Source organism: Archocentrus centrarchus, chromosome 17 (assembly GCF_007364275.1).
Source record: "Archocentrus centrarchus isolate MPI-CPG fArcCen1 chromosome 17, fArcCen1, whole genome shotgun sequence".
Classification (NCBI taxonomy): Eukaryota; Metazoa; Chordata; class Actinopteri; order Cichliformes; family Cichlidae; genus Archocentrus; species Archocentrus centrarchus.
This window is the reverse complement of record NC_044362.1, coordinates 9,896,321-9,923,900: the sequence shown is the minus strand read 5'-3', so window position 1 is coordinate 9,923,900 and position 27,580 is coordinate 9,896,321. Positions and strand designations below refer to the sequence as shown.

The 27,580-nt window shown below is 42.4% G+C and overlaps 1 protein-coding gene across 4 annotated transcripts in view; it reads left to right on the top strand.

Annotated features, from left to right (window-relative positions):
• LOC115796485 (cAMP-specific 3',5'-cyclic phosphodiesterase 4B-like) overlaps positions 1 to 15,905 on the top strand; it is a 51,435-nt gene extending 35,530 nt beyond the window's left edge. For 2 of the 4 annotated variants that reach the window (XM_030752911.1, XM_030752912.1), the window contains 10 exons: positions 3,049 to 3,161; positions 9,515 to 9,608; positions 11,048 to 11,256; positions 11,362 to 11,460; positions 12,027 to 12,191; positions 12,469 to 12,568; positions 12,707 to 12,861; positions 12,978 to 13,100; positions 13,200 to 13,382; positions 13,477 to 15,905. In XM_030752911.1, the coding sequence (XP_030608771.1) occupies positions 3,049 to 3,161; positions 9,515 to 9,608; positions 11,048 to 11,256; positions 11,362 to 11,460; positions 12,027 to 12,191; positions 12,469 to 12,568; positions 12,707 to 12,861; positions 12,978 to 13,100; positions 13,200 to 13,382; positions 13,477 to 13,848 (1,613 nt within the window). In that variant the 3' untranslated portion in view covers positions 13,849 to 15,905. Of the gene's footprint in view, positions 1 to 3,048; positions 3,162 to 8,464; positions 9,064 to 9,514; positions 9,609 to 11,047; positions 11,257 to 11,361; positions 11,461 to 12,026; positions 12,192 to 12,468; positions 12,569 to 12,706; positions 12,862 to 12,977; positions 13,101 to 13,199; positions 13,383 to 13,476 lie in introns of those variants that run through there. The other 2 variants (XM_030752910.1, XM_030752913.1) reach the window with 2 other exon arrangements.
• Positions 15,906 to 27,580: the final 11,675 nt, after the last annotated feature.

Sequence of the window (27,580 nt, the reverse complement as noted above, 5' to 3'; positions counted from 1 at the left end):
CACTTTGTCAACCTGTAAAGCCACTCTCATACAGAAGCCCACTCTGGTCTTAATTTTTACCATAAAAGATACTGGAATTTTTTTCAGTGTTGTGCTTCTTAATATTAGTTAATCTAATTCATTCATTCAAATCTGTATACTGTGTTATGCAATAATAATGCTACCCCAACAATGCATGCACAAATATATCTTGAAAAGGGCCATTGTGCCACTTTTATAGTACTGCTACTACTTTTACTTAAGTGCATATTTGATCTGTCCATGGCAATTGTTGGTATGAGTTGAGACAGTGCAATTCTTCAGTCAGACACTGAGGAAAAACAGCTTATGGGGGTAGGTTGAGAACATAGAGAGGTGCAGTGTGAGGGGAATGTAAGTGGAAGGTGTTTTGGCAGAAATGGCGGTTTGGGACCAGCCCTGCTCGTTAGTGTGGTGGATGGCTCTTACAGAAGCTGGTTTGTGGCCCTACAGAGGAGAGATAGAGGGGAAAAAGGGGGAGAGGGGGAAGCAGACGGGGTCTGTCTGCACACTGAGGTCTGTTGTCCTCTTTGCAGCCTCCAGCATATGGCCAAAGCATTAGAAGTCACTAAAAAAAAAATGACATCCACTGAAAAAACAGGCTGGAAAAGTACCTCACACTCTGTCTGGAAGCAGGTTTCTCAGACTGAAAGTGCGTCACGCCACCTTTGACTGGTGACATTGTGAAATGTCAGCCCATTTAGTGCTGTATTTATGATCAACCAAAGGTGATGATGGGTTCAGCACTCCATCTACTCATACCGTGTGTGCGCATAACTTTGTTTTATTTAGAACTTCAGCTCATGCATCATTGTTATATGGCCCAACTAACAGAAGTGTGGCTCCAGATTTTCTAAAAATGTCACTTTTCAGAGATTGTCATTGTTTTAGTGATCTTTCTAGGTCAAAGCATCAGGAAACCAGCAAGCCTTTGTACAATAGTCTAAGTGTTTTACTCTTATAATGTTCTGGAGTCTGTCAGTGATTGAAGCTGCCAGCTTCAAAATGGCCTGAATCCCAATCATACAGACTTCGCCTATGAGCCAGTCCTTTGATGTTTCAAGGTGCCCAGTTAAAATGTCTAATGTCTGCATATGCATGCACCCTCATGTGAAGGAGCGAGGGCAGGATGTGGTCACACCTTCGTGGCAACATGTACTGCCCCTATGGACCAAGACAGCCGCACGCTGATGTATACCCACTGGCTTGTGCATAAGCTTTTTTGATGTTACACTTTCTGCTCTGTCAGTGACTTTTGCATGGATTGCATGCCAGTGGAGCCTGTGAATAAGCTGGTCGAGAAAACTTGGCATCCAGTTATGTCTTGTATTGCAGCCAAGGGTTCTTTGAATTCCCCAACCAGGAACTTAAGGAAATAAAAATTAGTCTAACCTGAGAAATGACACTAGTGGTAGCAGACGTGTAATATAAGGAGCCAGTGGCACGAGTTCCAAAATTCTGTGAGTGAACTTAAACAGCTGAAACTTCACTTTCTTCTGCGATTCAGAAGAATCCTTGTCATCATGTTGTTCTGTTTGCTTTCAAAGGTGAAATATTTCCTTAACTGCGCAACATTGTCTGGGGTTGCATTGAAGTTCTTTGTTCAACACTGGTGGTTCAAAATCTGTATGCCATCACTGCACTTTGAAGTGCTTTGATCCACTATATTGACGTAAATTGGGGAGTAGCACGCTGGCTGTCCTGTTGTGCTAAGCATATGGGGTAAATCTCTTCCATGTGTGAAGCTTTATGAAGTAGAGATCAGTCTTTTCCATAGAAAAAGGAAGGTGGGGAGATCCAGATGTGTCCAGCATTCACTCCCTCCAGCTAGAAATATGTTCAATCATTGGTATATTGCAGAGCGATACTGTTTAATTTGTTTCCTCGTGTTGTAACTTTGCAATGATTTTCTTGTAAACCACTCTTTTCCTTGTAAATACTGTGCGCCTACCACCTGTGAGTCATAGCTGCTAACGACAGAGTTATTTCACCAAATGACAGCTACGAGCAGTCACTCCACCATTCAGTAATTCCACTCCATGTTTTCTGGAAGTTTATGGCCAAAGAGGAAGTGCTTTGGTTTCTTTGGCACACGGTGTGGCCCTATCCTGGACTCCCCCCGATTCAGGGAGTCAAAATTTGCCTCTCGTGTTGCTTGTGCAAATACTAGTTTGATGTTTGATATAATTTTTTTCCTCCCTCAGAGAGGTTCAGAGAGGAGAGAGCCAGTTTGCGAAGCATGGTGGTGTGCTGTGAGCTGCTGCTGCAGATGCAGTTCACCAGAGTTCCTTGAAGTGGTCTGCATATTAGAAAGGAAGTCATTGGGAGTGAAGTGGCTTTGCAGCAGTGACAACATCCTCCTTCTCATGTTGTCTATGAAGTTCTAATGAAGTATCACAGAGATGCATTTGTTTGGATGTAAACACAGTGATGGGGATAAAAACTCAAATTATATGTGTCACTTGCACCAAAAGAAAAATTTTTTTCTTATTTAACTGTACTTGTATGTAAACACCATTTCTGTGTATTCAAAATGAGCAGGGGGTCACAGACACACCAACAGCAGGAGGCAGCAAACTACCTAGTCTGCATGCTACTTTTCCAAATGAGTGGTACTGAGAGGGGGATAAGTTAATGAGAGAGAGAGAATTCGAGCGACGGTGGGGGAACCAGACGCAATGGGAGGGGGTTTGCAGCACGCCCAAGAGGGAGGGAAAGAGGGGGTGCGCAGAGAATGAGGCTACAGACAGACAGAAAGAGAGAGTGAGTCGGCAAACAGACTAAAACCTCTGTTTGTCTGAGAAAACAACTCTCCTGAACTTTTGGAGGTGGTGGAGCAGAACAAGATGAAGGAGCTCTGTGTACACACCTCCTCATCTTCGTCTGCGTCTTCCGGAGGTTCTGCATGCCAGTGCCCCTTACGATCAAGCCACTCTGGGACACTTGGACCGCCACGCATGGTGTCCGGGGGATCGAGTATGGACATGGATCCTCTCAGACCTAATTACATGTCCATGTGTCTCTTGGCAGATGAGTCCTACCAGAAGCTGGCTATGGAGACCATGGAGGAGCTGGACTGGTGTCTGGACCAGTTGGAGACCATCCAGACTTACCGGTCTGTCAGTGACATGGCCTCCAACAAGGTAGGACAGTCTGGGCTATATGTTATTACATGTAATGAAGTTACCTGGATCATCCTACATCTATATGCTGATTTCTTTATTTTTCTTTCTTTATTTATTTTTTGAAAGCTAGTAGCCTGTCCTCTTAGATGAGATATTTAAAAGCACTACAAATTTTTTCTCATTTTTAATAATTCTCTTCAAGGGAAGCATGTAAGAGGGGACCCTGGGGAAAAAACTAGCATCTGGAACATTTTTTGATCAAAGGCCCAGTAGGTCATAAAAATGTTCAAGAGGCCAGTAGATTTTTATAACATCATAAAGCAACAATTCATTTCAAGTGTAAAAACCTGTCATGCATGTAGTACTGTGCTTCTTCCTGTAATCATATTGCACAATAAACTCTTGAATGCGTGCTTCACATCTGTTTTAACCACTGAAATAAAATAATGATCATTAGTCTGCCAAACCATAATTAAAAAGGATTTAAGTTAAACATTATAATTGTAACCTATATCTAATAGTATGCAATGCATAATTATTATAATTACCATCACCGTACATATTCTGTAATGTGCTCGCTGAAGTCATGATACTTGTGATGATGACTTGACTGGCCTATGGTGACCTGGCTGCCTGCATGTATCTGTATATAATTGCTCTTTGTTTCTGTGTGGTTGTGAATTTGCACAGTGTATGCAAAATGTAAAATACTTTTAGCCACACTGACGCATTTGCAAAGCAACAGCTGTTCTGCGGTAGTATATCAGCGTGCATCATCATTTTATGGATCTCTTGATAAAAAAGATAAAAAAAAAGTGTGAATAATATTTGCTTGGTTGCATAACTGCTGTAATGAGCTACCTGTTGCATTTGAATAGCATAATTACTTGTATTCCATAGAAAGGGCCGTGCCACTTGAATATCCTTACCTTGTTCAAACTACCTGAGACACATAGGTTGTTGTACTAATGGGTTGGGCTGATTTTAAACATTACCCAGATGCGTTTTTCATTCGTTTTAGTGCTGTGTTGATATTGGCTCACTTGTAAGCTGTAGCTCTGTGTGAGTTCATTTTGCAGGGCCCTTATTACTCAATGAGTTGCCAAGGCCAATTTGAAAGTACTAAAATTATTCTTCCTTATATTTCTCTTCTTCCACTTGCTACGGAAGAGGTGAGCTCAGATCTATATGTTCCATTATTAATTTCACAATTTAATGCCAGGAAAATAGAAGTGCAGCTAATAATTCTGGAAAGCTAAATGTGATGAAGTTATAGCTACTTCTTCTTTACAAGTGGCCAAGTTGAGCAAATACATTGTTTTTGCCATTTTAGATTAGCATGCTTTAACACAGAAATATTTTCTAATTATCACTGAACGTCAAGTACACTTGTGGCTTATTTAACATGCTCAGAATTTAACCCTTTTAATGGTGCTAAAGGAAAAGAGATTGCTGAGGTCACTTCAACGCATCCTACAGGAAAGCTGAATATCCACAAAAAAATAATTAAATACTAGTATGAATAAACTGATTAAAAAAAAAAAGTCTGTTCTCATCTGCTGGATCACCAGCGTGTTGTTTTAAGTATCTAAAAGTGCCAGCCTTCCAGTTTGGTTTTCCTGAGTTTAAACACACTGTGGTTCTCAAAGACTACACAAAGCAGCATTTATGAAGTAATTACTTCCCTTTGCTTTGATGCACATGAGCGTTTTTCTTTGTGCGCATTTCATTTATACAGAGCTCGACCAAATCGCTATACACTGCACATTATTGCTCAGCCTCCCCGCAGACAGCGGCGACTGTACGGCGACATCAGATTATAAACACCCAGGGTGGTGGTGTCCATTTCCGTCCGTATTCTACACTGTGGTCTGAGGGAGGATTGGGATGGGGAGGGGTGTTGTCAGACCATGATGGGTGACTCTGACCGTGACACCAGTTTCCTGTCTCTGTATTTCCTGCGCCTCCTCTTCTCTGCTCACTTGTTACTCGATGACAATAGTGTTTGAGTCTTAACAGACAGCTACATCCCTGGGTCTGTCAAGACAATGAGAAAAGGGCCCCCTAGGCCTGCAGCAGCGCAGCCGCTTGCTCAGTCAAACTGGGTACAGATTTGTAACAATATGAGTCGGTTCTGTTTTTGGCCAATGCTGTTTTTGAAAGTGCAGCGGGCAACAGTTTTATGATGTTACAGTTTAGTTTCAATGGTGTCCTACTTTGTTGTGCAGTTGTACAGGGATAGAAAGAAGCAATTTATTGGTCAATCAAGTTTTTATTGCAAAATTGGAATCAAATCCAGTGATGCTGTTGCACCATTTGACGCAAGTTTTGACAAAAAGTTTTTTTTATTTGTTTTTTTTTTTTTTTTTCTTCTTCACCAGTAGATGTAATTGAACCCACAATCAAACCCAGGGTGTCTCCCGTTTTGTGCTTCCAAGGGCGCAGGTGTATCCGGGGCTACAAGACCACACACCCTGCTGACCGCCAGCCTGGTTGCTGTGACCTCAGAGTGGGGAGCTACTTCCCTGCCCCTCACTATCATTAGCCTCGCCACACTTCCATGCCGATGCCGGTGACGGCCTTGGACAAACACTGCCATCTGAATCCAGTTAAAGGAGTTTAGTGCTTTTGCGGGTAGCATGCAAGCAAGCCCCCGAGCAGAACACAAGCGAGTAGGAAACTTTAACTCACGTGTGGTCACTTCAACTTTGAAGCGCCGCCGTCTTCATTGGGGAAAGAATGACAAAATTATTGAAACAGATGTAGTGGTGGGTCTGTAGCTGTACCAGGCGCAATGGACATTAAATTATAGTGCTGCGCTCCCATTTGACTGAAAGGGTGGTGAGGAGATCAGACGAGCTGCAGTGGTGATTATGGTGCTTAATCGTAATTAAAAAGTCTTACCTCTGTAATCTTCTGTTCATTCATCTTGGAAAATAAGACAAAACGAGGAGCACGAATAGAAAACATGTTTTCGCTGTAACCCTGTTCTTACCTGCTTCTGATCAGCGCCTTCAAGGAAATGTGTCTCTCTTGTGTTACTAAACAGTGTAAATTTGTTGGACATCATTCAGTCTGTGTTGACACTGTAAACTTATGTGCTCACTCTGGGGTTTGTTCGATTGCAGCGCTGTGGTGTTGCATTGTGGGGTCACGATGTTCCTAAGTAATCCCATTTCTGTCACTTTTGTTTTTTCTTTCATTTGATGTATCAGGAACTTTTACCGTGACAGCTAAACTTGTTATCGGGGACTTTTCTGTGATGAGCTCAGGTATGTTAGTAGTTTGCTGCCTCAGGCTATAGGAGGCACAACGTCTACCAGTAAATGATCTCAGGGAATTACTATATCAAGAAAAAAAAAAGGGAAGTAGGTGGGGACATGCTCGGGCCTGTATGGGAGGGAGGAGCCATCAATCTCCTGTTAGACTTTGTAGGCCAGTCAGTTAAGTCAGCTTTATTGCTATAAGTTTCCTGCCTGACGCCACTTCAGAAAAGAGAATAGAGAGAGGAAGAAGGCTGACTCACAGACACGCTGAGAAGAGTTAATGTGCTCGGACCTTTTTGCAGGATTTCTTTGTGCTGTGTTTGTTTTTTCGCTGAGTGACAATGGGACTATGCTGTTCTGAAAAGCAGAAGAAAAACTTTGAGATGCTTGCGAGTTGGAAAAAGGTGAGTTAGCTTTAGAGAGGCTTATTTTGTGCTGTAGGCGTACAGTATGCCATGTGGAGAAGGTGTTTTATTCAAGAATAGATTGATTGAGCTGAAGTAAGATTAGTTTCTTCTAAAAACATGAATAAATATGGAAATATGTGTTTTGCTTTTTAGTAATTACACTCAAAAATTTCCTGACTTATTTTGTTTTGGCTGTTTTTTTTTTTTGTTTGTTTTTTTCTGTGATTGCGTATTTGAAAAATATTTTTAAACACTTTTTTATCTTAATTTTGTTTAGGTGTTAATAGTATTTTAACTTGCACCCTAACATATTTACATAGCTCTTTTTTTGGCTCAACAGTGGCTCTCGTATGCACTTATTTGAAAATTCAAACTCGTATTTGGCAGTAGCTCATCATTGTGTGAGAGCAAACTGCTTGTTTGTCAGAGTTATGCAACTTCTCTCAGTTTGTCTGAAACTGAGACTCATTTGCTAACGTAAACGGATGTATGAGTTAATGCCGTGCCTTGAGCAATCTGGGTTACTGAGAACACTCGTAGCCTTGTCATCGATTGTATGCTGTTTTAGCTGAACCACATGACCCTCGGTGACTGACATGCAGCTGTGTGCCTGATGCAGTTCCTAGAGGTCACTCAAATCCACACAGCGCTGCATTAAAAAAAATCAATTACAAGCTCCCTTTGAACAGACTAAAGCTGGCTGATTCCAACTTTGATTTTTATGGACTGCCTTTGGCAGTCTGGGTTTTTAGTGCAGCCAATCCTTTGAAAGTGGATTTCAAGTTCCACAGTCAAGTAGATGTTAGTTGTCTGGTTGACAGTTAAAGTATTATATGGCTGTTGAGCCCAGAAAGTCTGGTTCAGTGTGAAGAGAAAAGAACTCATTGTAAGAGTGAATAAAAGGCCTGACAAAAAGCAAAATGACATTATTATTTTTTTTAGTGTTTAGTGAGTACTTTATCAGAAAATGGCTTTGAGTGCACATACTGTTATTGCAGAGTTTTCATAATTAATTTTGGGGGTTTGGGGTAAAAGTCTGTCTTTAGTTGGACATTGTGCTTCATGTTTTTAAAATTTTCTATCTAGAGCATCCCTGCTGTTGTCTTTGTGATAGGTTTGTTTATGTATATGATGCAATGCTGTGTTTTTAAAGTAGGGACCACCGTGATAACAGCGAAGGGACCATGTGATTCTGTTGCCATGGCAGTTGAGTTGCCATGCAGATGGTGGTACACCAATGGGCCGCAGACTGAAAACTCTTTCATCTGCTCGATACTGTGAAAAAAAATGAACACGGACTGAACTCTTTGCATCTGCCTGCTGTTTCACTCGTGTATTTAAAAAATATGCTTAGTTCTGTGTCTGTGTTTGTGTCTGTGTCTCATCATCCATGTGATAAACGCTCTGGTGCTTTGAAGCGTCACGTTGCGCAGTATGCTTTGCATCTGTTCTGCATTACTGTGCAGGGGGAGCATTTTAAGAGGAGAAGGGAGACAGAGGTGGGAGGGGGGGTTTCACAGAGCACAGGAGTGAGAGAGAAATAGCTAGAAATAGAGAGGAAGATGTGGGGGATCCTCCAAGCTCTCATTTTCTGCAGTGCTGTGCATGAGCATCAGTTGTTAGCAAGGGTGGGAGGCAAAAAGAGAGAGAGAGAGAGAGAGGCTCCACCAATCTGTGCCACAGGGAACTCTACAGCTATAGCGCGCCCCCATCTCTTCCTCCTCTCTGCCTTTTTCAGTCCCTCTTTTCCTTTTCTCCCTCTGCTGTGAGAACTGCCTTTCTTTCCTGACTTGCCTAATCTGGGCTTGGAAAGGCTGGATTTCCCCCTGCATGTTTTTTGGATGTAGGCGGGAGGAGATGGCCCTTTGAAGAAAGAGACAGAGGAAGCGACAGCCAGAGAAAAGGAAAGGGAATATTGATTATATCCAGGGGGATTCCATCACTCACGACAGTGGCGCATGATCCTTGATAACAATGGAGGACGCTAGGAGGAGGCTCGTTTGGCTGGGGATGTAGGGCTCCGCCACAGCTCCTCTCCAGAGACTTCGGCTGGGGCGTTTTTACCGTAGTCAACCGTTGGAACGCGGTGATTTGGTGACGCCTTGAGCTTCAGGCTGTAGGGCTGAGCTAAGCCTTGGGGGTCCACTCAGAGAGGAGCACTTACTGCTTCTGCTGAGGGGCTCAGCACTGCTCAGCACCATGCCTGAGGCTAACTACCTGTTCTCTGTGTCCTGGGGATACATTAAGGTGTGTCCCAGAGGAGATTTTCCATAAATGGAACTGTTTCCTTGCATATTGTCTGTTTTCTGTTATTGATGAAGTGCCTGGTTAATTCTGGATGCATTACAACATATTTTTCATCATGCCCGTGCTCAGTGGTTGCATTTATTGAGAAAACTGGCGTCGTTTGTTTCTCTAGAAAATGTGCATAAAGGAATTGTGAAATATGCATACTGTGCATTGCATGAGATTTGCTGAAATATGAAGCAGTCCTGATCAAGGAGACAGGGGAAGAATACACAAACCTAATATGGCGCATTAAATCCAGAGGACATGTTCCCATGGGACATGTTCCAGTGGAAAATAACAGGAAATGCTTTATTCCCCTGCTGAGAAACAACAGTCAGAATCATTTGATGGATGTGTTTTTTTGTATGAATCACATAACCTCATTAATATTTTATCTCTTTACTTCCAGTTCAAGAGGATGCTGAACCGGGAGTTAAGCCACCTGTCTGAGATGAGCCGATCGGGCAACCAAGTGTCAGAGTACATCTCCAACACCTTCCTAGGTGAGCACTGCAGCACATATTTATTCACAAATAGCCACACAGCCCTTGAAGTATGCTTTGCACCATCACAGAATGTGCTGTATGTACAGCTTCAGGGAGGCAGCATCCTTCAGGAATGCTGAAGGAGAGGTTGTGAGGTTACCCAAAGTATGTGCCAAGTAGTGGGGAAACTCTCAGCTGCTCTGCAACACTGCTCTTAAACCAGTCTGATCTGGTCTGAAAGAGAGACAGAGTCCCCTCGCTCTGACTGCAGAGATATGTGAAGGGAGGAGGGAGGGCTTTGTACTCAGGGAAGACTTCCCTCTGGAGAGATTAGGAGCAGTGAGTCGGAGAGAGGGAGGGTGTTTGTGTGCTTACAGTGCCATCAGGTTCAGATAGATGCTGCATTATTCATCAGTGGGACAGCAGTGGTTGCTTGTCTTTTAAAAAGCCTGGCGGCATTTCGTGACTAACAGCCAGCCAGCTCGCCAGCCCTGCAAACCACCCTGCCCCTCAGGTTTTCTACCCTCCCATCTAGCTCACCACCAGCATACAGCCAGACTGCCAGCTTATCAGGGTTCTCTGCCGACTAATGTTCTGGCTCTTAGTAGTAAACACATGCCTGTTTTCCTGCCTTGGAGGAGCAAAACATAAAAAAGAAAGAAATACAAGGTGCTGAATGCATGGGGGGGCTGCCTCTTTTTCTAACAATAGAAGTGGTGCGGTGATAGAAACAAATATGAAAGCTCAGCTCAGTTTATGTTTGAAGGTTTGCGGTTTTATCTGCATTGCAGCTAACACCTGTCAGGTGTAGCGAGATCATTTTCCTGTGCTTTGTGGAGGATGCAGCTGAGATTTTTTTTTTTTTTTTGGTCTCACTGCAGTTGCATGCAGTGCACATGTACAGACTGAGGGAGTCTCACGCACACACACCGTGTGCTTGCGAGAAATGTCACTCAGCTAATAAATGAGTCAGACGCACCCACTGAACCCGCATGCTTGCAGGTCCTTCGTCTAAACATTTCAATTTAGCATGAGCCAACTTTCCATGATTCTTTGTATTGTTATCACCGCATGGCTCAGATTCACAGAATGTGTGGACTATTGGCATATTTGTCTGATTGTCATGAAATCTCATTATTACATCTAGAGCCGTTGTGTCATACATACTCATCTCGTGTGATATTATTTGTTTTTGTTTTTTTGCCTTTACTGCTGTTATTAGTAGTGTGTTTTATTGCAGACGACAGAAATTCTGTTCGCTGTTGTCACATAAGTGTGAGAGGTCAACTATCGCACCATGTTGACTTTGTTTACTCAGTCCAGTAGCAACACAAGTCAGGAGGCTTATCCAGCTGTCCCTTGCAAATGAACTCGTCTGAAAACCACTTTTTAAAATCTTTTTTTTTTTTTTTAATATTCTCTTCTGAATTTTGTGTCTTTAATTCTATTTCCTCCAGACAAGCAGAATGAGCTGGAGCTTCCGTGTCCAGTTCCAAAGTCAAGGGAAAGGAAGAGGAGGCAGGGACAGCAACAGCAGCAGCAGCAACATGGTGGGATGATGACACAGATCAGCGGGGTGAGAAAACTCAGCCATACCTCAAGCATCTCAGGGGGTGCTGGAAATCGCTTTGGGGTCAAGACGGACCAGGAGGAACTGCTGTCAAAGGTAGGTGACACAGATTGATGGAAGAAAACCAAAACAAAACTGAAACTGTGTATGATATCTGTTGTCTCATGTGCTCAAACACTTAAATGTTGTCCTCCTTAACAGGACCTGGAAAACATCAACAAATGGGGACTGAATATTTTCAAAGTGGCCGAGCATTCCCACAATCGACCTCTCACATGCGTCATGTACACCATCTTCCAGGTTTGTCTTCAGCCTCAACTTCCATCCCTTAATCAGGAAAGAGTTCATACAAAGCGTGAAGCCATTCAAGCAAACAGAGCCAATGTCACTGTGTGCATCATGCTCTGTTAGGTTCAGCTGGAGGATCATAATTGCTTTGAAATTGATTTCTTGCTATAACTTATTGTGGCAGGAGGCAAAAGTGTTCATTTTTGAGCCTTTTCTCTATCATAGCTCCAGAGTGCACTCATTTGGGGTGTGCGTGTTTTTTAAAAGTTTTCCTTTTGGTTTAGAAAATTGCTGTGCTGCCCATTACGAACAACCTTTCCTGTTGAGGCCAAAAGATAACTTAAGCTTTATTACAGGTGCACCAGATGCTGCAATCAAAATGTTTTAGTAGCACCTAAATTATGTGCCAGTGCACCTGTTAGTGTGGAGCCCTGCCTAGTTTATGACTACCCATTCAATGAGTCAGAACTGGAACCGTGGTTAGTTTAGATGGGTAGACCATAGAGAAAATAATATCCTGTAACATGTTTAGCCACGAGTTTTATTTTCCTAATGTCCGTCCACACTGTTGCACGCAGGAGCGAGACCTGATGAGGACGTTCAAGATTCCAACGGACACCTTTGTGACGTTCATGCTGACCCTAGAGAGCCACTATCACTCCGACGTGGCGTACCACAACAACCTCCATGCTGCCGATGTAGTCCAGTCCACACACATCCTCCTGTCCACCCCTGCATTAGATGTAAGTCATGCAAAATCTATCTTACCTGATAGTTTTCTGTACTTTTAAGTGTACGGCATTTCCTGTTTAAAATGTGGCACAGTTAAAGTGTGCCGCCACAAGCCGCACCTTTTGCTCAAGCTGTTTATATTGATTTGCTGAGGTGAATAGCATCAGTAGAAAGTGCATACCAGAGAGGATGACACATGCAAGGATTGGCTTCTCAGAATAATACCTTACCTTGTATGGTCACATCTGTTAACTTATTTTTGCTCTACTTCCTTCTCTTCAAACACAGGCGGTCTTCACTGATTTGGAGATCTTGGCAGCCATTTTTGCAGCAGCCATTCATGATGTGGACCACCCAGGAGTCTCCAACCAGTTCCTAATCAATACAAGTAGGTCCAATTTTTGCACTCAGCGTCCATCAAAAAAGTCAACAAGAGTGATTTATTTGGTCTACATTTAGAAAATAGGCACAAATGTTTGCTTGGCTTAATGTTTAAATCTCTCTTCTTGTCATTTGTACATTTTAGACTCTGAGCTTGCTCTGATGTACAATGATGAGTCAGTGCTGGAAAATCACCACCTGGCCGTGGGCTTCAAACTGCTGCAGGAAGACAATTGCGACATCTTTCAAAACCTCACCAAGAAGCAGAGGCAGACGCTCCGGAGGATGGTCATAGAAATGGTGAGGAAATGTCTGCATATCTGTCTCAGGCAGCAAGCTGAGCAGTTTTCACAGCTTTTCTTTTTCTTGCTTTCTAAAATATATTAGATCATTTTTCATGTCTTGCTGTCTTCCAGGTTTTGGCAACCGACATGTCTAAACACATGAGTCTGCTGGCTGATTTGAAAACAATGGTGGAAACCAAGAAGGTCACCAGCTCTGGTGTCCTGATGCTGGACAACTACACAGACAGGATGCAGGTAAGAGGCAGACTAGTATGCACCCATGACACAAACACTGTTATATTTACTGTTGAGGGTGGAAAAAAAAAAGATGCTAAACTCTTGATTTTTCTGCAGGTTCTCCGTAACATGGTTCATTGTGCAGACCTGAGCAACCCTACCAAACATCTGGATCTGTACCGGCAGTGGACTGACAGAATCATGAACGAGTTCTTCCACCAGGGAGACAGAGAGAGGGAGAGGGGGATGGAAATTAGCCCAATGTGTGACAAACACACAGCTTCAGTAGAGAGGACTCAGGTAGAGAACATAGTCATCCAGCTCTCGAAATAAAACGTTAATATTGTGGTTATTTTTCATATTTACTGACATCCTCTCTGTTTGTCTTCTCTAGGTTGGCTTCATTGATTACATAGTCCACCCTCTGTGGGAGACATGGGCTGACCTGGTCCATCCCGATGCCCAAGACATCCTGGATACACTAGAGGACAACAGGAACTGGTACCAAAGCATGATCCCCCAGAGCCCCTCACCTCCTTTCTACACCAGTGATGGAGAAGGAGGACCTCATGGAGAGGTGGAAGGGCGGCCTGTAGCGAGTAAATTCAAGTTTGATCTAACGCTGGATGACCAGGAAGGACAAGGTGAAGACAGTGGGATGATGGACACAGCTGACAGTTGTGACAATGTAACATTACAGCATCATCCTTGTGACGAGGAAGGTGCAGAAATGACGACTTGTGACATCTCCCCGGCGGAAACATAGCCAAACTGGTGGCGTTCTTGGAGTGTAGCAGATTTTTGCTGAATTCATTTTATTGCAGTGGAGCAATCCTGCAATCTGGCTCTTGGGAGCTGCTTGGCGAAGAGGGCCTGACTGAATGTGGGGCACCCCTGCAAACGAGGCTTGGAAACCCTGCGGCAGTTTGTCTTTGAGCCCCCTGGAAGGGAGCTGGAAGAGTGTAGCCTCTGTTCTTTAAAGAAGGGACTACTGTGGGACTGCAGAGGCAGAGCCTAACCTCGGTTCTTTCAGACAAAGAATGTGAAGTGGACGTATGAATCCGTGTACTGGGACAAGTCTAAATTTCAAACTTGCACTTCAGGACATTTTTTATGTTCATTTCGATTCTTTGTATTGTGTCGAGATTGGATACAACCTGATATTATCCGGCCACAGCTACTGGTCAGCAAGTTATTTGTAACCCAGTAGTTTTTTTTTTAACACTTGTCTAAAAAGAGTAGTGTGCCTTTTTTTACAAGTGTGTCTTTTTTGTAAGTGTTTTTATAATTTATTGAACACATTCATGTAGCTGTAAAAATGTGTCAAATTTTCTATAGAAACGGACATAGCTGGTTCACACAGTCTTCCTGATGTTCTGGCAATAGTATAAACTTGTTCTTCACAAATGGATGTGTGTTCAAAAAAAATCAGCTGACTTCCCAGCACAATTTGCACTTTGTGGCACACAGTTAAACAAAGACAGCATCGGTAACTTAAAGGAGACACTGTAAAAAAACATGGCAAGCCAAATAATTTGATTTGATTTTTCCAAATAAGTAATTACATAAGCAATTAAATGACTCAGACTAGATTTTGTAAAAGAGGAAAAACTTTTTTTAAAAATTTTTTTAGTGCAAAAACATAAAACCCTCCAAAGATCCTGTAAGGAAAGCACTTTGTTTGATTCACTGCCTCCCCTCAAAAGTCTGATCACATTCCCAAAGAATAACTGGTGTGACAAGTCAAACTTCCGACCAGAAGTGAGATCGATCCCTCTCATCAAAAGCCAGTTATAGACTAAAATCTCATTAACATCATCCAAGATTAAAGTGGGAAAAAAAAAAAAAATTCATACCCAGGTTTTGTTTAAACCCATCCAGTGTGGAAAAACCGTCTCCGCCCTGTAATTCTCCTTTTCATCACCTCACACACACCTGCTGTGGTTAGCAGTATTCCATTCTCATGAATAGGCTGACTCATTTTGAACTTTGAATGACTTCAAGGTTGAAAGCGCCATTTAAAAAGACACCTGTCACTGACGGAATAATTGAATCTTGTAGTTTTCATTGCTGCACTTTGAATATGTCGACAGTTATGCAGCTGGTTGCTGATCTGTCCAACACTTCCTTAAAGGTACCACATTGTATGGTCATAATAAGAGGAGATCAGTTTCATGTTTCGTAATATGACATTCTCCTCGTGTGTGTGCGTGTGTATGCGTGTGCGTGCGTGCGTGCGTGTGTATGTATTTAAGTGGTCGCAGAGTTGCACAGTCCTGTTGCACCCAGCTGTGTTGTGCTGACCCTTAAGCTGTTTGTAACAGTGTATTTATTACCTTGTATATGTTAATACTGAATTGATAATATTCACTGTATATTTGTTATTTATATGCACTACCACGTGTCAAATCACATTTTGACTGAACTCGTTTGTTGGTCCATCCGTATATAGCAAGGTATATTGCTATGAGACCATAGCATAAAGTTATGCAGGTCAATTTTGACGATTTGCGAAGTATGTTTAGTTTGAAATTCCAGCCAGAAATGTTTGTACAGTGAAAGCCAACAGCGCCTCACACGAGGTGCAGCAGAAGCTTTTTAGTCCTTTTGTTCCTGGTGGATTTATGAAGGCTGGATATTTACTGCAGCATAATGTGTACGGTGACAGGTCATTGTACAGCTATAAGAATATTTGCTGAAATTTATAACATTGTTTCAAATGTATTTTTTCAGTGTTTTCTTCACAGTATACTGTAAAACGGTGTATGTTGTGCTCAGCAAATGTTTTCTATCAGATTATTAAAATGGGCATGTATAACACAATCTTCTTGTCTGAATGTTATTGGATTGCATCAGAGAAGTTTGTTTCAGTGCAATTAAAACCTTGTTAGTTTGGGGAAAGGTTCATTTCAGTTCAAATGTATTTATATAGAGTCACCTAAAGGCACATTATACAGTATAGAAATATGGTACAGTAAAAAATCAAAAATAAAAGAGCATCTTAGAAGTTTCTCAGAAGTAAACATGGGCAGAGGTTCACCAATCTGCAAAAAAATATGTTCTATACATATCCAGATGTATGTTTCAGAGATGGCCTTGCGTATTTCAGCAAGACAATGCTACACTGCATACTGCAGCTATTACAACAGTATGGCTTCATAGCAGAAGGATCTGGCTGCTGAACTGGAGTGCCTACAGTCCAAACCTTTCACCAACTGAAAACATTTAGAGGACCATGAATTAAGAATATGACACATGAGCCCCAGAACATTCCTTTCCCAAAAGCCCGGCAGCTGCTCTCCTCAGTTCTCAGACATTTACAAACTGTTGTTAAAAAAGAAGGGATCCTATACAGTGGTAAACATGGCCCTGTCCAAACTTTTTTGAGATGTGTTTCTTAAAATTGTACTGTTACATCCACTGACTTTTTAGCATAAGTGGGGGCTCATCTGGGATACTTGAATTATGGCTCCATTTAAATTAGAAACCTTTGTAAATGATCCTACGTTAGAGCAGCTTGATGCTTGCTGACTTATGTGCAGATGCTGTTCACTATGATATTCCTGTGTCTAGGTCTCTGATAAAGAAGAAGGAATAAAAAGGGTGACAGGTCAAAAAATAAAAATAAAAAAGGAATAAAAAGGGTGAGCTTTTACCAGCTGCTGTGGGTATTTCTGGACCTGCTGCTCACTTTGAGGCCTCTAATGGGAATGTGTTGAGTACCCCACCGCCGTTAAGCCAGATGAAGAAAAACCAGCTCCTTCACTTCCTCGTATTGAACCACTTTCTATTGATTCTTCCCATTTGTCTAATGTTGAAGTGCACTTAAAGTTTATCCTAGGTTATTGAAACTGAGGCCAAGGAGAGAGCACATAAGGATGAGTTTGAGTGTTCAAGTTAAACTGCTGTAAGCTTGAAGCTATTAGGAGACTGCCATCTTGAGTTGGAGTCCCAGAAGGGTGTCGCTGAGTCCTTTCCTGTGCCTCCTCAGCAAAGTCAAGAAGGTCCCACTGAAGCCTCTGTTGTGTCTCTTCCTTCAGCCTCAGACCCATCAGCGTTCAGTGTTAGTAGAAATATTGCTCTGGTTCCTCCACTTCAGGAAACTGAAGTGGAGGTTTATTTCAATGCTTTTGAATCCATTGCTGCCTTGCATCAGTGCAAGGATGTTTGGTCCCTTCTGTTGCAGTGCAAACTGGTTGGTAAGGCTCAAGAAGCTTGTGCATCTCTCTCAGTTGAAGATAGCCTTGTATATGACAAAGATAAAAGTGCCAACCTCAGAGCCTATGAGTTAGTACCTGAGGCATATAGACAGTGTTTTTGTGATAAAAAGAAAACCTCTTCATAAACATTTGTTGAGTTGGCCACAGAAAAAGGAAGTCTTTGACAGATGGTGTCTAACAAGCAAAGATACTCACACACTATGTGAGGTGTTGCTGTTAGAAGAGTTCAAGAACTGTGTCCCAGAGTGAACTATGTTGTATTTAAAGGTAACCACCCTACAGGAGGCTGCAGTGCTGGCAGAGGAATCTGCCTTAACCCTTAAGAATGTCTTTGTGAGCAAAAGTGATCATCAATCCATGAGAATCTACAGAAAAAAAGAGATTGTTTGTCTCTTGAACGTAAGCAGCACCCTCAACAAACAAAGTAAGTTAAAGTTTTTCTGAGCCCTTGGCTGGGCCAGATGAACCTGATGAGTGCTTTAAACCATTTGTCTTTGATGGATATGTGTCATTGACAGGGCTTGCTGAGTATCAGAAGCCAGTGAAAATACTGAGAGGCACCAGTGGTTCACAGTCATTTATCCTCTCCGATCTTCTGCCCCTCAGCACAGAGACCTCTTGTAATGCAAGCACCATAGTAAGAGGTATAGGGATGGCTTATGTACACTCCATCGTGTTAGTGTTGCATCAAAATTGATTTCTGGGTTCTTTGATGTGGCTGTGCGTCACTCTTTGCCTGTAAAAGGGGTTATTTTTTGGCTGATTCTGTGCTTGCACCTGTTCTGTCAGAGGATAAGCTGCCTCCTGCTGGCCCTTCAGAGCTCACACCCTCTGAACAGAACACTGCTAAAGCTAAAACTGAAAGCCTAGCCCAGAACGTTGATGCTTTAATTGCTCTAATTGTTTTTGCAGAAGCAACAGAAAGAGCAAGTGAGAAAAAGGCACATTCCTTTTTCTTAGAAGATGACTTGCTTATGTGGAAGCAGGTCTCCTGGCCTAGCTTAAGGCAGGAAAGGAAAGACGAGGACTGGGGTGTAGTACGTCAGATGGTAGTTCCTTAGGGGTACAGGCAGCGTGTTGCAGCTAGCCCATGAAAATCCATGGTCTAATCATTTAGCGGTCACAAAAACATATGACCATATCCTCCAATACTTCTTCTGGCTAGGTCTGAAAGCTGAAGTAGCTAGCTTGTATAAAACCTGCAGCATTTACCAAGTTGGTGCCAAGCCCAATCAAGTTGTACCACCTTTTACACTCAAATCCATCCCTGCAGTGGGTGAACCTTTTGAGCATGCGATTGTTGATTGTGAGGGGCCCACTGCCCAAAGCAAAATGCCACTTGCTTCCCTGAGGCAATTCCCCTCCGTTAAATTACTGGTAACCAAGGCTCTGCTGAAATTTTTTACAACGTTTGGAATTCCTGGAGTGGTGCAGACAGATCGAGGTACAGATTTTCAGTCAAGCAGGCATTACAGTCTCTGGACACTATGCATGTCCTCTGTAGTCCATACCATCCACAATTGTAGGGTGCACTAGAGAGGTGGCATGAGACACTAAAAGCAATGATGTGTAAATATTGCCTTGAGACTGAGAAACTGGGATGAAGGTCTGCCTTTCCTTCAATTTGCTGCTCGGGAGGCAAAGCAGGAATCTCTAAGTTTTAGCCCTGCGGTACTGATGTCTGGAGATAGTGTGCGAGGACTGCTGAAAATGTTGAAGGAACAATTGTTGTCTGTTAATACACCTCTTCAAACTAATGTCCTTGATTTTGTCACACAGTTCCAGGAACATTTACATCATGCTTGTTCTTTAGCTTTAGGGTGATATGAAAAGGCTGAGTGACAAAAAAAAGCTGTTCAGCGTTCTCTCCAGCCTGGCGACAAGGTGCTAGAGCTGATGCCCACAACTGGCTCAGCCCAGTCAGCGCAATTTGCTGGCCCATATGTAGTTAAGAGCAAGGTAAATGACCCTGATTATATCATTCACACTCCTGAATGGAGGCATCAGATGCGATTGTGTCATAATAGCATATTGATGCTATTTCACTCCAGTGAAGATGCCCCTGAAGATATCCATCCAAAAGAGAAACCCCTGGAATTCACTCCCCCTGCTTCAGTTTCTCTAGCTTTTTCTAGCTTTTTGCTGGGGGTGGTTTGAAACTGTGTGACACCCAGTAATGTGGTAGGGTGCCAAATTCAGCAATCCTCAATAACCTACCTCTCTTACCTCCTAGTTGGCCAAAAAAGAGGCCAAAAAAGAGGGACTGTGTTGAGGGACATTCCAACCCGTAACGTGTACTCAGATGATGATGTGGTATATTCATCCTGCTCGTCTGACCATATTGCCACTCTTAAGCTCAAAGGTAGATGCAATTTTGACCTATCCTATAACCACCACCAGATGTGAACTTTGGCAGTTTCTAGGTTTGGCTGCGTATTACAGGTGTTTTTGCTGCAATTTCTCATTAATAGCAGCTCCACTCACCCATGTGTGTAGTTCCAGCTGAGCCTTTTGTATGCACTACTGAGTGTCAACATGCTCCTGATGTCACCAGACTCTTCAAGTTGCAGGTGGATGCCAGTGCCACTGGAGCTGGAGCAGTGTTGCTACAAGATGGAGCAGATGGCATCAGCCACCCTGTGTCACATTTCTCAGCTAAGTTTAAACACCACCAGATGAACTGTTCCACCATTGAAAAAGAAACCTTGGCTATGCTCCTTGCCCTGCAACACTTCGAGGTCTATATGGGCTCCAGTGCAGACTCAGTTGCGGTGTATACCGATCATAACCCCCTGAAGTTCCTGAACCGCATATACAATCACAAACAGAGGTTGATGCACTGGGCCTGATTATCCCAAGGGTATATTCTTGATCAAACACAAGAAGGGTACAGATTGCATAATGGTTGATGCATTGTCCAGGGTGTAATGTGCACAATTTTGTTGGACATGATGATATGTTACGTATATACTTTATGGGGTTATAATTTTATTTTATTTTTTTCAGAGCCGCATTTATTCTTATGTGGGAGAGTGTTACATCCACTGACCTTTTGGCCACTTTTCCCAAAGAGAGTTGCGCTCCTCCTCCCTCTTTGCTCCAGGTGTTACCCACATGATTGTGATCATTTGTGAGACTGCACTGGGCTCTGATGTGTGTGGGGTTGTTTCAAGTATGATTGGTAGGGACTCCCTGCCATTTAATTTTTGTAGCATTTTTATCCTGTTTTCTGACCCGCCAGGGAGCTTAGATATTGTCTTTTTGTTTTAATCTAAAGCTCAGTTTTTTGCTTTTTTCTGGAAAGAGTGGGTGGATTTTTGTTTATTATTTTGGCCTTGGAGACTCTGGTGTTGTTTTGCTTTCTTTCTTATTCTCTCATTTCTGTTTTAATGACACATGTGTAAATAAATTATACAGTCATCTTGCCCAGAGACTCAGTTTGTGTTTTGGTCAGCTGGTTCATTGTTACACACCATGTGTTCCCCAGACTTTGCAGGTAGGAGGGTTGTAACGGGTACATTTTGTTGACTTTAAACATTTGATGTCTTTTGTGTTCTATTGTGAATGAAATGTGGGTTTGAGACTTGAAAATCAACTTTTTTGGAATTGGGGTTGCACAAATTTCTGACCAGAAATTCAAGATTGGCCTCCTTAGGCTGCAGGCCACAAGGGTGCAATGGCAGTGCTTCAGTGGGTAACATGCTATCCGCGCCAATGACATATTCCAACAATCGGTGTTTTCAAATCATGCAGTAATGTTAAAAATGAAATATTCATGAGCAAAAACATTAGACTGGTGGAACCTCTGCCAACACCGACAGAAGGAATGAAAGCATTTAGTCACTCAAAGTGAGAAAGCGTTCACATCTGATGCCCTAAATGATTTTTTATCAGTTCATATTCTGAGGAAATGCTGTAAATTGAAAAATTCAGTCTTATATGGTATGGTTACATTTTCCTTTGAAATAAAAGCTATTGTGCACCATTTTTTGTAGTACTTAGAGAGGAGAGTTACGAGAAATTAACAGAGGTCTTCTGTCACCTCATGAAATACCAGTCTTGCTAGAGCCTGCTGGATGTCCGGAAGCCAAATGAATGTTTGGCTTGTTGTCACGCGGCAAAATAAATTTGGAACAAGTCATACTTCTTTGTGATGGTGTTACAGGATCAATAAACGTCCAGAGTCACCAAAAAAAGGCAGCCAATTGTGCTTCACTGAGCTATATTCAAATGCACAGTTCATTTTTAGACAAACATTATCAGGCATTGAAATGATCTGAATCATAGCAAAAATATGCTCAGAGGAAAAACATCTAGAAGTGACAGAAGGAAAACAAACAACTTGATTCAGTCTTCGCTGGTGTCACTTCCCTGTGCTGACACCAGCGACTTCTCTTCCCGCTGATCTGAGGTCAGTGTAGCTTGGAGACCGAGGCGGCAATGTAAACAGGAAGGGTAGAGATAGTGATGCTATGTACTGGGCGCTCAGGGCATTCACTCTCCCATGGTTGTGAACACCTTGACCCAAACAGATAAACATCTGACTACGTGATCCACAGGAGGACATGCTGAGTAAAATGTACATGAAGTCAGAGATTGCTTTGACATAGTTCAGTTTGTGGGCAAGCATCACAAAACAAAGAAGGAAAAAATTAACTAATGACATTTACTGACGTGATCTACTGATAATTTTCATCATTCATGCTATGAATAAGCTGAAAAGGTCTCCTGACAATCTGTAATAATATTATTTATTTACTAAACTTTTAGGGTCTCAATAAACTTACAGTGCCAGTCTGTCTCAGCTCAGTTCCTGACATGACTCTGCTTCCCCTAAAATTCTGCCAGGTATTTTATTGCATTCGTCTGGTCACCAAGGTTTAAAAGGTACTCATTACTTAGCTATGAAAATTACCTGGTTGGACAAAACTGAGAAAGACTGGTCAAGAAGTCCTTTGTTCAGTGCACTATGTACTGTCTCCAAATATACAGCATTAACGAATCACTGGTTACATTTTCACCATGCTCAGAATGTTTCATTTATTTTCTTTGGAGTTTGTGGATGTCTAGATGACACCAGGAAACCTTAAACTATCGTCATCTTCCTTTAGATTCAGCAAAAAAGGAGGCAGCTGTTTATGGTAAACAGGGAGTAGCGTGCCGTGTTCCATGGTGGTGGTCCATACTGCCATAGCAATAGGCAGGGAGTTTGTTTGAAACTCTAACAGAAATCTTGTGGTTTGTTGGTGACTGACGTCAGCACTGGGTGGGTGGTGGTGGAGGGATGAAGGCGGCCTGCTCCGGTCTTTGACAGCAGTGTCTGTGCACTGTCTGGGTTCAGGCTGGGCAGGACGCTCTTACTGCCAGTGGAGCGAGTTGACAGCCACTCAGCGTCCGTTCTCCACTCTAGCAGCCAGGACCTGAAAGGGCCCACGGCCTGGGGCCAAGGCAGAGAGGAAGAGAACCACTTCCAGCAAAACAAACCTGCTCTCTACATATCCACTTTGTAAAAACAAATGCCTTCCTGGAGTTTCTCCTGGCCAGCTGCTGCTTGGTTTTAGTTGGGTTGACAGTAAGAAGTGAAGTCAACTGGGCATTCAGTGGGGGGTGGGTATGGGGTAATATGAGAATGGGGCATTCCAGGATAATTCAATAACTCTCACGGCTTGTGTGTGGATGGCATAGATCATCTCAGAGTGGCTGAGACAGATGGATAAGGAAGTGAGCTCAGAAGGACACTTCTTCTCCACTGCAGAATATGATGAATCTGGAAAAGATCAGATGAGGCAGCTAGCTTCCTCTAAGGCCTCTTGTATGAGCGCGTGCATGTGTGTGTGTGTGCTGTGTGTGTTGTCTTTCATGGATTCTAAAATGCAGGATTAGGACAATAACAGGATGTGTCCTTCCCAGAAAATGTCACAAATCATCCAGTTATCAAACGTGGCGGCAGTCATCGTAGATATGCCATTGTGTCTGTGAGTGTGGCTTTGCCTCTGCATGCAAATGCCTCAGCTACCTTCAGAGACATTAACTGTGTATGGCAGCAGTTATGTAATGCACTAACACATAAAAAATGTCAAAATATACCCCAAATATAAGGACTGTTTCTCTGAACTTTCCATGCATGGGGGGTTGAGAACTCTGAGCAGCACTAATGAGACGTCTCCTTTGAAAACATAGTGATATACGTGACAGTCAGCCGTGCAGAAGAATTACACTAACATGCTAGACGTGTCTTGGTAATTCTTTGTGAAAAAGAAGCACCTGTGAATGATACTTATTACATGAATGTGATTGTAAAGTAACCCTTGCATATTATCTCGCGTATAAGGCTGTCGTTGTCAGATCACATTCAACCCTGATGCATTTAAGGACAAAGCATCGGCCTGACATTTGTGCTGATTCCTCTGGGCCCTTTACCCAGAATGCAGCTTGCCTGGGAATTGCTCGGACATGGGAACGGAACATCCCTGTGGGGAAGGCAGCGGGCACGCGAGAGAACACTGTGAGAAGAGGGGGGAAAAAAAACATACATGCATACTCAAAGATGACACATTTGGTCACAGGCATGTATAAGGACACGGTGAAAACATTCTGACACCGTGAAAAAGTGTGACACTGAACGACAGAAGGAACCCAGTGACCCTGCGGGGGGGAAGACAAGAACCATCGATACTGGTTTTGTGCACACATACACAACAGAGCCCGTCCAAGCTTTTAGACAAACACAATCATTTTTATTCAGCTTAGATGTTTTAATTTCTAAACCATTTTTCTGCCACTGGAGCTAAACCTTGTGCTGCCTTTCTTACCAACTAATCAGCTTTGCTCTGTGAAATGTCGGCTCCATCATACATGGTCTTATCAAGACCAAACTGTAAACCGAATCAAGTTTAATCTGCGTGTTTTTTTTCTGATTTTGTCCAGATCGATAGCTGTCCTTATTTGACTCAAAGACACACACACACACACACACACACACACACACACACACACACACACACACACACACACACACACACACACACAGAAAGGGGGAGGGCATGCAGATCTGTAGCTCTGGTGTGTCAAAGTCAGTGAGTGCGTGGGAGGAAACGTTCAACATGAACTGCAGTGGCAGTCTGCAGTGAAGGGAAAAGAAACAGAAAAAAAAAGAGAAAAATAGTAGGGCCTGTACCACATTGTTTGTTGTGTAGACCCTATTTGAAGATACACAATAACCAGAATGTGTAGAGGTGAGATAATCTGCTACTATTAAAGGTCATTGAGAGCTTTGCCTCAGACTTTTACCTGAATCTGGCTGAGAGTCCCATGTTTTAATGTTTCACGGTTCAAACAGTCCAAACACATGTAAAAAATCACAGAAAATACAGTTCAAATAAGTAAATAATATTGGCTTTGTGTACCTGACTTATCAAACAACATGTGACACTGCCAACATGATTTCAAGATAAGATTGCTGTTTGACGGTAATGCCACGTCGCTGCATTCAACTCATTATGCATCAGCACAAACCTTTCCACAACAACCTTCTCTCTAAAAGCTCTCTGCCTGGAATAATGCTGAGTGTGCTTTCAACGCCTACAGTGTGACAAGTAAACTCTCTCTATTTTTTTTGTTTTTTCAATTTTTCATCATACTGAAACTGTTATATTTCTTGTCATCACACAAGAGATGAGATTAGTCAAAGTCCCATTGTTGTTTTGTTGTGAATTCCAGTAAGGATCTGAGAGCGTCACCGTCTGCACGCGCTGACCCAACTTCCTCTGTGCGCACTCAACAGCAGTGATAAGGCTTCAACTTCCCCCTCCACCCTGACTTGGGCAAACAGCTGCTCTGCACCCCCAGAGTCTGCCCTCCATGTCGGCATCGGGCCTGACTGCACGTTGCTCTGTGTGGACACGATGGAGGATGCAGATAAGACGGACTGTTGTGACTGGGCTGCCTTTAATGTAAAATGTGATCGTGGTTAGACTGGTTCTTGCAAGTAACCCTAGTGTTTGCATCCCTCTGTGCCTGCATGTATGCGCATGTATGGAATGAGTAGCACTGGGTCATGGAAAAGCACTCATATCCTCAACTTAAACAAAACATTATAGGGGTCCAAAAATACGTCATTACATGCATGTGCGAATCAAATCAAAGTACAGAATTATCATCACAATCTCTTTTAAGCATCAAAGTAAAAATACTCTTTCAGTAGAAAATGACGAGGAACTGGTGCCAAAACTGATTGCTGATGTTTGTAGGTGTTTTTTTTTAATGTCTAATTTCCTTGTTCATATTGGTAAATGAGATCTAGTCAGCAGGACTTACAAAGGGGTTATATATAAAATAATCTGTGTATTGTTGTACCTACTCTGTGTTCTCCATTCTAACCAATCCAGTCCTTTTTGGCCACTTAAAACATCTTTACAGAACAGTTTTGCTGTATTTGTTGCATTTTCTGCTGCCCTCTTGGCTCTTTACAAAAGACACATTTAATCTCAATGAGACTTTTTTCCTGGATTGTGACAGAAATGTTCTTTCTGGCTCAAAATGACTTGATATCATTCATGAGAGATATGATTATAACAGATTATAGGTCAAAAAAAGTCATTTACAACAGTTTTAACCACTTTCTGGCAGTTGATGGTTGCTTTTTTTTGGCACCAAGAATCTTTTCTGTTAGATGTGCAGCTTATTTCTACAACATTATACAGTTAGTTCAGTTGTTCCCAGCTTAAGGCTTCTGCACAGGTTCATAAGAGAAATTATAGAATGGGTGAGAAAGATGGAAAATAATGATTTCTCCATCCTAAATGGTACTTCTGAAGCTGTGGGGGGTATCAGGAAAAAAATTAATTGCTTAACAGTTGAGGCTTATAGAAATTAATAAATTGTGAAACAGCTAAATATATTAAATGTATATATTTATTTTAATTGCTGAATGTATATAAAATGCCAAAAAGCAGTGACTACAACATATAGATAAATAACAGAAGATTAAAGCAGTAGATAAATGTTACAATTACTTAGGATATAAGATGTAAATAATTAGCTTGTGCATAAACTCTTGAAATACATAAAACACAATAAAATCTGCCTAATATTGTGTAGGTTCTGTGATGCATTGGCAGCAGATCTTTTGGTTCCTGTGGCTCCTGCCTCAATGGAATTGGTTTGGTTCCAGTGCAACTTGCAGTGCTTGGCTGGATTGGAAAGTAGGGATTTAGGAGCTGAGTCAGCTCTGCTGGGCTTTTGCTTTGTGTTACTTTAGCCGTTCCTGAGACGTTTTTGCAGTGCCTTGTTGAATGCGACTGCTGATGGTGGGCTGCGCAGTAGTCTTGAATAGGTGTATGGGAGTCTGCAACAATGTTTAGGTAGATTATATGTGTCTAACTAAAAATCCACAATCAACTCTAGAACCTAAAGTTTCCCATTAAAATATTGCATTCACTGGAAAGTAGCGGAGCTACTTAGCTAAAAGTAATGGCTGACTGCTACGCTAATCTTTCCATATACAGCTGGAGGAAAAACTTTGTGAACCCTTTGGAATTACAGGAACATAGTCGAGGTCATTGGCACAAATTTCACCTGCTTCCAAGGTGCACAGAGAAGAACATAAAGTCTGAAAAGGTTAAAGCTCTTCATCTCGTAGTCATCATCAGGGATGACCTTCACATATTATGCATCAGCACACAAGTTCAATAACAGAGCACCACTCAGGTTCGGATCTGGAGGCCTTTCTCCCAGCCACACACCTCCAGATTTCACTTGTCATTGCCCTCATGAGCAGTTGAGGTCCCCCAGCAGGGCAATGGGGTCCTCAGATTGAGCACCTTCCAATACCCCACCCCCCCACCCCCACCCCCTTCCCCCCAACACACACACACATACACACACACATACGCACACACACACACTCAGAGACTCCAAGAAGGCCCATTCCTGACTCAAAGGGTGGAGAGAGCAACTCTCTTATCAAAAAGGCAAAAAGTCCAGTGTAGAGGTACCAAACATACAAGTAGACCCACCTCTGCCCACTGCCTCTGATCAGGGGCAACTTGAACAGTTTCAGTCTAGGACACTGGTTCTTGAGGTGTGCAGTGAGGTGAGCCTCATGCACTAACTCTAGTTCTTTCCCTAAATTTTTCTAAATAATGTACCACAGCTGTAAAGTTCTTGCACTTCACTTGACTGTCTCATTTTACTGATATTTTAAAGAAAGATTGTACTTTCCAATTCAAATATACTGGTATGCCATAGTGATTAAAAGACATTCAGGCCCTGAAGTAA